This window comes from Chenopodium album, chromosome 9 (assembly GCF_948465745.1).
Source record: "Chenopodium album chromosome 9, dcCheAlbu1.1, whole genome shotgun sequence".
NCBI lineage: Eukaryota > Viridiplantae > Streptophyta > Magnoliopsida > Caryophyllales > Amaranthaceae > Chenopodium > Chenopodium album.
In genome coordinates this window covers 69,490,764-69,502,399 of record NC_137842.1, presented here as the reverse complement: position 1 = coordinate 69,502,399, position 11,636 = coordinate 69,490,764, and the positions used below count along the sequence as shown (strand labels likewise).

Below are 11,636 nucleotides of genomic sequence, written 5' to 3'. Positions count from 1 at the left end.
CTTATCTATTACTCCGTATTATCTCATTCCTTGCAAGTACGGGAGAATTAAGGATTCCACTTACTTGGGGTGAAAATTGAACCCCTCTCATAAGGGTGGAAGGAGGACCTCTAACCACTAGGTCAACCTTAGCTTGACTACTCTCATTATTCTCTTATTCATGTATGATATTACTAACAACTGATTTGTGCACCCGGGTGCAACCATGATGAGCAAGGTGCATCTGGTTAAACAAAAAAAAAGCGAAAAAAACATACAAGTGTTTGATAAAGAACATATAGATGTTTGACAAAGAACATTTTTGTATTTGACAAAAAATATGTATTACCAAAAACATAAAGACATTACACAAAGAAAATGATAAAAACTTTAGTAAAATTTCGTGAAAAATTACACATTAACAGAAAATCTTTACCAAAATACAAATACAAAATAAAATCTTCTTACATTGAATTTTAATATGAAATGAACACTTAAAAAAAAAAAAAAAAAAAAAAAAAAAAAAGCGCAAGTCAACATTACTCCTAATATGCACATTCGTCGGTCCATAAAAAAAAAAAAGTAAAATTGAAAACGAGTAGTCGAGTATGAACCTTCCTTAAGTTCATACTACATACTAATAATCTTTTATTTTCTTTTTTTGGCAACTTAATTAATTATTTAATTAATTATCCTAGATATTTGTATAACTTAACATCTGGGCCACTATCTATACAATTACATCTATTATTAAACTTTTAATCATTAAAGTCTTATTATTCATTCAATTAAAATGACTACTTTTAATTAAGTTAGTAATCAATTGATTAATCAATTTCCTTGAAATTCGTCGTAGTATAAATTAAAACAGGCCTTCCTTCTTCTTCTCCACTCCATCTATTCCTCTATTTTCTTCTCATTTCTTATTCTCTCCTCAATCAATTATCTCAAGCTCACAAATCCATCAATCAAAAAAGAAAAAAATGGCGCTCTCCAAAGCTGCATCTGAATCCGATGCTTCAATTCACTCTACTTTCGCTTCAAGATATGTCCGAGTTTGTCTTCCCAGGTAATAAATCGTCGTAACATTTTGATATATGTAACTCTTAGAACTTATTATATGACAAAAGTCAAAAGTCACGTGTTATATATTTTTTAAAGCCGAGTTAATGTTTAATGTTTATTGTTATCCCTAAGGCGCATAATATATGTTCATTTGTTGCTTGTTTACGTGATGATCATAATGGTTGTAGTTTATATATTTATTTAATTTATTTTTTTACATATGTTTGGTAAAAAAAGGTTTAAGATGCCTGAAAATTCGATACCAAAGGAAGCAGCGTACCAAATAATAAACGATGAATTAATGTTGGATGGAAATCCAAGGTTGAATTTGGCTTCGTTTGTAACAACATGGATGGAGCCCGAATGTGATAAGCTTATGATGGATGCCATCAACAAAAATTATGTTGACATGGATGAATACCCTGTCACCACTGAGCTCCAGGTTCGTCTTTTATTATTGGGCCGATTTTTAAAATATTTATTTTGGATGCGTTCTTTTTATTTGAACTTATATATCTGATTGAGTCGGGCGGTCAATTATATGAACCAAGTTTCTATCTCCTATACTTCTCATTTTCTCAACCACGTCTTTGTACATAAATTCCATATTTCCATCCGTTTTATATAATTTTTTCATTACAAAAATAAAACTAATTTTTGCTCAACCTAATAATTTAATAGGCTAATACCACTTGTAATATTTTACATTAATGAAAAAGGTAATATCTATTATATTGACACTAGTTCTACCTAACAAATACGAGTAACATTCACAAAATTTTTAATTATGTCCAATAACGTGTATTGAAAGGAACACTACAATTTAAAAAAGTGTTGATTAATCATTATTTAAGGGCGACATACAGCCCACTCCACTCCATGTATTGTCTCCATTGTAAAGTTTAAAGATTACCAATAAACTTGTTCTACAAGAACAACCAAGGCATTTTGAGTTTATTAAATACTATTACAACCTCGGATTCTTTTTATCCTTTTCGATTTAATTTATTTTTGTCTCGTAAAATAAATTTGTACAAGAAGAACAAATAGGATGAGAAAAAACACTATATGAATCAAAGTAGTTGCCCGAGAATTAATGTTAGTTGTCTTTAAAATGGACATGTATGAATGCCTAAGTTTCAAAGGAAAGAAAAACTCGAAAGGGACATATTAAAGAAATTTCTTTGTATAAGTCAGGACAAATATTATGACCTTTTCAACAAAATTGCTGCCCTTGATGGGACAATTTTTAATGTCCTACTTGATTTTAGAATTTTACTGTTTTACAAATTAAATTATCAACATATCATACAATTAGGAAGGATCGGAAAAAAAAAAAATACGAAGATACTTTCTAGTACGTGGTTGTGAATTGTGATATTTAGAAACAAAAATGCTACTTCCTAGGTCCCTTATTTACATGCCTATTTCTAACATTTATTACTTGCATAATAAAGAAAAATTAGGAAAAAAAAAAAGATTGTCTAAATTTTAAGTGGACAATAATGAGATGGTAAGCGAAAGAGAACGAGAAGACCACTTGGACAATAATTTTCAAACAAAGTTAAAAAATTGAACAAAGTATATATACTTCCAATGACAGTGAGTTTAAAGTTCAGTGAATGTGAAATGAAGTATTTAGCAATAGAATAAATACAATTGGACCACTATTATTTATCCTTTTAACACCGATAAAGTTTTGGCTTATTTGGTAAAGTTCTTACCTTATATCTTAAAGGTTTGAGATTTAAAATTTCGAATCCTACCAATTACCAAGTGAGAGTACTTAAAAGGTAGAGATTCCCTTACCTTCTTGTCTACTCCCAAATACCTCACTCGTTAATTCTATGTCAAAAAATCTGTGAGGGTAGAAGTTTAGCCAAGATCCTCCTTACCATTTTAAAAAAAACCAGCGAACTATATATCCCATCAACTTCTGCTTATGGATGTGATATTGTGATTGAACTTAAGATAGTAGAAGATTGTAAAGAACTAAGAATTAGGTAAAAAGACTGTAATGAGAATTCAGCATAAGAATTAGGTTAAAAAAAAACAGTAAAGTACCAAGAGTTAATTTGTTGTCGTCAAAAGATTTAACGTCACTTTATTTTAGTGGTTATTCTGATCGAAAGACAATTAGAATTAGCGCAACTATTGGCATAATGCGTGGGGATTTCAACAGTTACAACCTTTTCCAGCCCAGTTGCGACCTTTCCAGGTCAAATCCCTACTGCTTATTGACATGATTAATACTTTGTGCTTGGTAGTATTATCTATTGATGAATGTGAACTAGTCAAAGTTTTTGAGGTGACAACTATTCCAAAACCGAGGTTAATATTTTTGATATCGAATCATGTTTACATAGTTTATCTTTATTCACGGAATATATAATAGCATGATAGGTTAATAATAGTCCATATTACCACCTACCAGTCGAGGGAATAGGAATTTATGCCAATTAAAATTACTCAATACTCATATACTACCTCCGTTACATATTATTTGCAACGATTAGACATTTTTCCTCTCTACTTTATGTCAAATCGTTGCAAATAATGTGTAACGGAGGTAGTATATTAAAAATTAGAATCAACTTTGTAAAGTGCTTAAATTTACTTTCATTCTGTAAGCTAGCTCTATCTCAAGCAGGATAAATAATTTTTTATATCAATGCATCTTTACTCGACTTTACTATATTCTTTTTCATCATGGTCAATTAATCTTATAATAGTCTCTTTTTCTTAACTATATCTCCCACTAGCTAACTAAAAAAAGTTAATTCAACTAAGAACTTTTATTTTAAAAACGAGAGAAGTATTTAATAAACATTATTTGCCCTAAACTTTGATCTCTTAAATAGAAAAAAAGTATTACTTAGATTCATTTATGTTAAATTGGTTTTGGTTAATTGTAATATTTACAAACATTCAATTGTTTTGGTTTAGGTGACATGTAATATGTTACCTATTTCTACAAGCATATAAATGATTTATAACCTAGGTATTAATGTCGCACCCATATAACAAGAATGACTTAATTTAAGAATAGAATATTAACGGAAAAATTAGAAAAAATAATCCCAACTTTCATCAATTTTGGTAGAATAATCCCAACTTTAGATTATACTGGAATAATCCGAACTTTTGGGGGTATTCTTTTTCTTCAATCCCAAATACCGGTTACCGGTTGAATGAGTTTCTTTTTTTATATATTTTTTTAAAATGACACGTGTCACACGTTTATTGGTTTTAAAAAAATAAAAACAGAAAAAAATTAAAAATAAATAAAATTTAAAAAAAAAAAAAGAAAAAAACCACCACCCAAACCCAATCCGACCACCCTCAACCTTATCTCCGGCGACCGTTGTTACTATTCCCTCCCCCTGTGTCGGTTTTCCATCTTCCCCATCGCCGGTTTTCCTCTCCCCCTGTGATGCGACCCACCTTCCTCTCTCCTTTCCACCGGTACCATCACTTAATTTCCAGCCGCTCACCACCAGTCGAAATTCCTTTTCGAGCCACCACCACCACGGCACCACTCGAAACTCCCTCAGAAACTATCCCCAACTCTCGAAAACCCCCAAATACCCTTCCCCCATCATCGAAAACCCAAACCGCTAGGGTTTTCGACGGTGAGAAGGTGGGTTTTGGGGGGTTTTCGAGAGTGAGGGAGGAGTTTCGAATGGAAATTGAGGGACTTGTGGGTGAAAGTGGGTCGCAGCACCGGCACAGGGGGTTTAGGGAGAAAGCGGCGCACCGTTGGGGCAGGGGAAGGGAGGAGTAGGCGGGGTCGGCGATGCAGGTGGTGGTGGTGGGGGTGGGGGTTACGGTGGTCAGGTAGGAGAATAAGGGGTTTCTGGTTTTTTTTTTTTTTCAAATCATTATTTTTTTTTTTTTTTGGACCAATTGTAGCTTGACACGTGGCACATAACCTGTTACAACAGGTCATTGACTTTCATTGACCGGTTTGGGATTGAAGAAAAAGAATACCCCCTAAAGTTCGGATTATTCCAGAATAATCTAAAGTTGGGATTATTGTACCAAAATTGATGAAAGTTGGGATTATTTTTTCTAATTAGACCAATATTAACTACTAGGTACTTTAAGAATGAATAAATATAAGAGTTCTTCATGTTTGGAAGATGATTGTATCATCGAAGTTAGTACTAGTAGTTTAAAGGTCTTAATTAAGTCTAATTGAGTTTGTTAATGTTGTTAATTGTGTGGGAAACAGAATAGGTGCGTTAACATGATAGCAAACTTATTTAATGCGCCACTAAAAGACTCAGAGGTGGCTGTTGGAGTTGGAACTGTGGGCTCCTCAGAAGCTATCATGCTTGCTGGTTTGGCTTTCAAAAGAAGGTGGCAAAACAAAAGGCGGGCTGCCGGCCTACCCATTGACAAGCCCAACATCGTTACTGGTGCCAACGTTCAGGTATTCTTTACTTTTAGCCCCATTTTATTTGGTCCATTACTTTTTTTTTTTTGGTTCCAAGTGTGATTTCTTAATTTTTTGTAAGATAACCCCAAATGATTTTGGGACTAAAGTTTTGTTGTTGTTGTTTCTAAAGGTCACATATTAAGTTGAATTAGTGTAAGATTATAGTCTTATTTCCTCGTGAGATAATTGTTGTATTGTGTCAATTACTAATAAGTAATAACAGACGTCTAATTTTTTGAAAAAAAAAAATCATAAATCATTACGGATTTACCATTTTATGTGAGAAAAAGATTCATGTATGTATGCTTTTCAATACACCGTTATCCATCTTCATTTTTAATAGGCATTTGGCTACTTTGAGGTTGTAACAATTTTGGTGCATGCTTTCTAATAGGTATGTTGGGAGAAATTTGCAAGATATTTCGAGGTGGAGTTGAAGGAAGTCAAGCTAAGCGACGGATACTATGTCATGGACCCTGAGAAGGCTGTGGAAATGGTTGATGAGAACACTATCTGTGTCGCGGCCATCCTTGGATCAACTCTCAATGGAGAATTCGAAGATGTTAAGCTCTTGAACGACCTCCTTGAGGCCAAGAACAAAGAAACAGGGTATTTTCCTCGCTACAAAATACACTAAACAATAATCTTCGATCATTTTTATGTACATTATACTCTATTGTCCATTTTACAATGAAAAACAACGTGTATAGTATGCTTGGCCTAGGCTAAATTTTCTCCTTTTCTTGTATTGTTGTGTGTAGATGGGATACTCCAATTCATGTGGATGCAGCAAGTGGTGGATTCATCGCGCCATTTATATACCCTGAGTTGGAGTGGGACTTTCGATTGCCATTGGTGAAGAGTATCAATGTAAGTGGTCACAAGTACGGACTTGTGTATGCCGGTGTTGGTTGGGTTATTTGGAGGAGCAAGGAGGACTTGCCTGAAGAACTCATCTTTCATATTAACTACCTTGGTGCTGATCAACCCACTTTTACTCTCAATTTTTCTAAAGGTATATAACTGAATTTACAAACTTTATATTATTTCAGTAAATTCAACTTTCTTGTGTTGGTTTTTCTAAACGTTCAATGATCTTGTATTATTGTAGGATCAAGTCAAATTATTGCGCAATACTATCAGTTGATTCGTTTGGGATTTGAGGTATTCCTTGTGTTATTTTTAGTACATGTTAAATGTTCGAAGATAAAGTATAATGATATTTTTGGGCTTCAATCATCAGTTTAAACATTTGGTTGAGTTGGTCTTTTAACATTCACAGCTTCACAATGTACAGTTTCTTGTCAATTTAACAATAATTGTACGTTTTCTAGTCAGTTGCATTTTCACTAAATGAACGGAGTTATTATGTCTTATAAATTTGATAGGGATACAAGAATATCATGGAAAACTGCCAAGAGAACGCGGTGATCTTGAAGAATGGAATTGAAAAGACTGGCCGCTTCAACATCATATCGAAGGATGTAGGAGTTCCATTAGTAGCATTCTCTTTGAAAGATAACAGTATCCACAATGAGTTCGAGATCTCAGACATGCTTCGTAGGTTCGGGTGGATTGTACCAGCTTACACCATGCCTCCAGACGCGCAACATGTGACAGTGTTGCGTGTTGTCATCCGAGAGGACTTCTCTCGCACCCTTGCAGACCGTCTTGTTGCTGACATCGAAAAGGTTCTGAGCGAGCTTGATGCTCAACCTGCTCGCGCTAGTGCTAAGCTAAATGCTGCAAACTCAGAAGATGGTACTCAACAAATGACTAGGAAGAAGAGTGCCTTGGAAATGCAAATGGAGGTTTGCAGTGTTTGGAAGAAATTCGTCGATGAAAGGAAGTTGAAGACCAATGGTGTTTGCTAGATAAATCCACCAAGTAACCAACTATGGAGTATCCCAAGCGTGATTTTGCTCTTATTTTATTTTTCGAGGTTTAGTTAAATATGTGTATGATCATGAATTTCTCTTATCTTAGAGAAATAGACCATGATATAAGTTAGTTTATTTATTTTCATTGGACTTACAATATGATTATGAGGAAGGTATAGTAATACTTGTATTGAATGTTTAGCATTCTAATGTTCTGACTGAAAGAATTTGCCACTGATAAATAATATTGAAGATTTTGTGTTAAATGTTTGTGTAAAGCTTATATAGTTATATGTAGTAATTTACTGCTTTAATAACTAACTAGGTTAAAATCCCGTGCAATGCACGGTTGATAGATTTTTTTAATAATAATATTACAAAATATAAAGTATATAAAAAAAATTCTCGAATATTTCATTTGAGTATAAATGGAATATGGTTGTCAAACTGGAAATAAAATACATAAGGTATAAGTAGTTTACTAAAAGATTTTGCAAAAAAAAAAAAAAAAACGAAAAAGGCGGGAAAATTTTTCACAACATAATGACAAGTGTCATGGAAGTATTCGCTTTTAGTATAGGTTAATAGATAATTTGTCAATATCAAGGCCCTGTTCGTTTAGACTGAATGGATCGGAGTTGATATGAATCAAATTACTTATATATAACAAAAGTTCCAAATAATTGGGGGGGGGGGGGGGGGTTTAAGCCACCTAATAGAGGCACAAGATCATAGATGATCTACGCGACTAGCCCTTCATGGCTTCATGTACTCTAAATTATTGTACACTACAAATCTTTTAAATCTCTATGAGTACATACAAGCAAGTCTACAAAAAGTCCCTCGTCTAGAGATATCCCATACAAGATTGCGATTTTTTATGCTCATCAGACTTAATAGCTTAGACGATATCAACTTTATGACCTGAAGAACAACTAGAAGACCTCATGCTCTTCGCGCCTTCACTGCTACTTTCACACCCATTCCATGACATGATCTTCTCTATTGAATTCGACAGAGCTAATTTTCGTGTTGGTTGCAATTGGTGGCACACATACTGCATGGTTGGTCTTACATGTGGATCATCCTTAATGCACTCTAAAGCTAACTTAATGACAATTGCAATCTCATGAGCCATTCCTGAAGAAGGATATGGTAGATGAGTGTCTAAGAGATCTTTTGGGATCAAGTTAGGAGTACTTTCGAGAAGAGAAGTGTTAGATGCTGCAGACGAGGATGATGTTGAAGTGTACGCCGATGAGCTTGAAGATGGAGATATAAGGTCTCCCGGATGGCTTCCCCTTATAACCTCTAATGCTACAACTCCGAAGCTGTAGACATCACATTTCTTGGTAGGTTTCATGGTATAAGCTAGCTCTGCAAGGAAATATAATGAGTGGATGATGATTTTGGTTAGAATTGTATTTGATACATAAGATAAATGTAACATTGCATACAATGAACCAAATACTAAGCAAAATTATGCATCAAATTTCTAGTGAGACTATAATTAGCATATCATGGAAGAAAATATATCAACTTTTCAAGTGATGTACAAAAATTATTGAGTATATTAGAGAAGAGTGAGTATTACCAGGAGCAATGTAGCCATATGTTCCAGCAAGCTCGGTCAAGTTGCAAGAATCTAGACATAGAAGCCGAGCTGTGCCAAAATCGGAAACTCGAGCCTCATAATCTCTATCAAGCAACACATTGTTGGGAGAAACATCTCTATGGATTATAGGAGGAGAACAATCATAATGCATATAACAAAGTGCATTTGCAATCCCCTTGATCACATTAATCCTCTTTTCCCAGTCTAATTCTCTTGCTTCCTTCGCGTTCCCTAGCAACTTCCCCAAGCATCCCCTCTCCAAGTACTCGTAGACCAACAATGAATGTTGGGCATGGGAGCAAAACCCATTAAGCTTCACAATGTTTCGATGTCTAATCTTGGATAATGCTTCGATTTCAGCCTCAAAATTCTTTCCTTTCACAAAACCCGGGTTTTGTGCAGTTTTCAGCTTCTTAACAGCAACAATTTGCCCTGTTGACAGGACTGCTTTATACACAGTCCCATGGCCACCTTCTCCTATACAGTACTTCGCGTCAAACCCTTCTGTTGCTTCGTTTATGTCCTCGTATACCAACTTCCCATCAAAGCTCCATATAGAGAACATGTTTTCTCGATGTGAGCCTAGTTTCCTAGTTTTCTCCCCTTTACCCCCTTTCAGAAGATACAAGGCAACCGCTACAATGATGCATAAAGCTCCAACTCCTATGATGGGAGCAGTAATCAGTATCACTCTATCTTTGCCGTTCCTCTTAGAAATATTAAGGGCTCTAGGACAAGGCATTAAGCCTGTTATGTTCCCACATAGATCTTTGTTTCCCATAAACGATTCGAGGGGTGCATTTGTGAACACTTTGCCATCAGGAAGAGGACCCTCGAGGTTGTTGTAGGACATATCAACAGACATCAAACTTTGCATTTGATCGAAAGTTGACGGGATTTGGCCAGAAAGATTGTTATGAGAAAGATCCAAGTCTTCCAAGCTAACCAACTTCCCAAGTTGCAATGGAATCTCCCCTGAAAGTGAGTTTCTGCTTATGTCTAACAGTACTTGTAGACTCACCAGATTCCCAATCTGCCAAGGAATAACTCCACTCAAGCTGTTTCGACTTAGATTCAAGTTGATCATCTTGAGACAATTTCCTATTCCTTCTGGGATCGTTCCATTTAATCCATTCCCGCCAAGATCAAGAGAGGCTAAATCGAGCAAATTACCAAGTTCATTGGGAATGCTCCCAATGAGCTTGTTATTGCTTAATGTGAGGTTGAACAATGACTTCAAATTTCCCAACTCTTTCGGAATCACTCCCACCAGCTGATTAGATGACAAATCTAGATACTGCAGCTTGGTTGCTAACCCCAACTCAGGCGGTATTTTACCAGTAATGTTGTTGTCAGAAATCTTGAGACTAGTCATGTTTTTGCACCTAGCCCAATTGGAAGAAATCTCACCCTCAAAGTTATTGTAACTCAAATCAATGTAATCAACAACGGGGTACACCCCGAAATCTTCTGTTATATTACCCACAAAATGGTTTCTATCAAGCCTTAATCTTGTCAGACTGGTGCAATTTTTCAACCCTTTTGGTACAGTACCTGAAAACCTGTTGTTACTTGCACAAAAATCTTGAAGAATCCCACCTTGGCAAAGCTTGGCAGGAAGTGAGCCAGAAATAGTGTTATTTGAAAAAAAACACAAAGTTAAGTTAGTGAGGTTATCAAACTCCTTTGGAATTGAACCTGACAACTTGTTTCCATAAACTGACAAAACCTTCAACCCTCTCAGATTTCCAATAGAAGGCGGTATTGGACCTGTAAGGTTGTTCAAGTTAATACGAAGCTCTTTGAGTGATACTATATTCCCAAGCTCAGGAGGAATCGTACCCACAAACCGATTGTTTCCAAGGTTCAGGAGAGAAAGAGAGGTAAGATTGCCTAAAGAAGATGGAATGTGGCCTGAAAGAAAGTTGTTGATAAAGTTCAGATATGTAAGGGTAGTCATTTTTCCAAGTTCTAAGGGTAGTTTTCCAATGAATTGGTTGTTTCCCAAATGAAGGCTAGTAAGTTTAGTGAGGTTACTAATTGATGAAGGGATATTTCCAAAGAGATTATTATCATGAAGATCAAGAAAAGTTAAATTCGACAAAGAAGAAAAATTGAAGGCATAAAGGGTACCTGTTAAACCCACATTGGTTAAGTTCAACCTTGTAACATAACCATTTTCACAACCAACTCCAAGCCAATGGCATGGATTGACAACATTGCTGTTTTTCGCGGTACTCGGAAGTGACCAAGATGACAGAAATGACTGGTTATGACTATGCAAGCTCTGCTTCCATTTGATGAGAGCTTCTGCTTCTTGCTGATTTGCATCAGCAAAGTTGAAAATGAAAGAAAAATGCAAAAGTATGCAAAAAAACAGGGGAATCAAGTTTTTATTTAACATGTTTTCTTCTTTGAGTAAATTTTTAATATAACTTGTGATTTTATTTATATGTTTAGCTTTAAAATGTAGGTTGCTAAATTTGTCCTTAGATCTAGAATTGAAGATTAGTTCAGGCTCACTTTTGCTAAATTTTTGACTTTTTAGAAAATCTATATGAAAAACTTACAAGTCAACTTGACTTACTAGAAGATAGTCATCACTTTTGATTGTTTTGAATATCTTATGACGGCTGATTTGGATTTTTTTGTATTT

General features: G+C 35.0%; 2 protein-coding genes across 2 annotated transcripts; one reads left to right on the top strand and one right to left on the bottom strand.

The window, feature by feature from the left end:
* Positions 1-785: 785 nt before the first annotated feature.
* On the top strand, positions 786-7,631 carry LOC145559037 (glutamate decarboxylase-like). Its single transcript, XM_081620440.1, has 7 exons — positions 786-1,048; positions 1,282-1,486; positions 5,279-5,479; positions 5,880-6,094; positions 6,247-6,500; positions 6,597-6,649; positions 6,874-7,631. Exons 1-7 carry the CDS (start codon positions 963-965, stop codon positions 7,357-7,359), a joined length of 1,500 nt encoding a protein of 499 aa, XP_081476566.1. The 5' UTR covers positions 786-962; the 3' UTR covers positions 7,360-7,631.
* A 436-nt stretch (positions 7,632-8,067) lies between these two features.
* On the bottom strand, positions 8,068-11,385 carry LOC145560373 (uncharacterized). The gene is made up of 2 exons (XM_081621622.1): positions 8,960-11,385; positions 8,068-8,742 (listed from the first exon to the last, which is right to left on the bottom strand). Exons 1-2 carry the CDS (start codon positions 11,382-11,384, stop codon positions 8,267-8,269), a joined length of 2,901 nt encoding a protein of 966 aa, XP_081477748.1. The 5' UTR covers position 11,385; the 3' UTR covers positions 8,068-8,266.
* Positions 11,386-11,636: the final 251 nt, after the last annotated feature.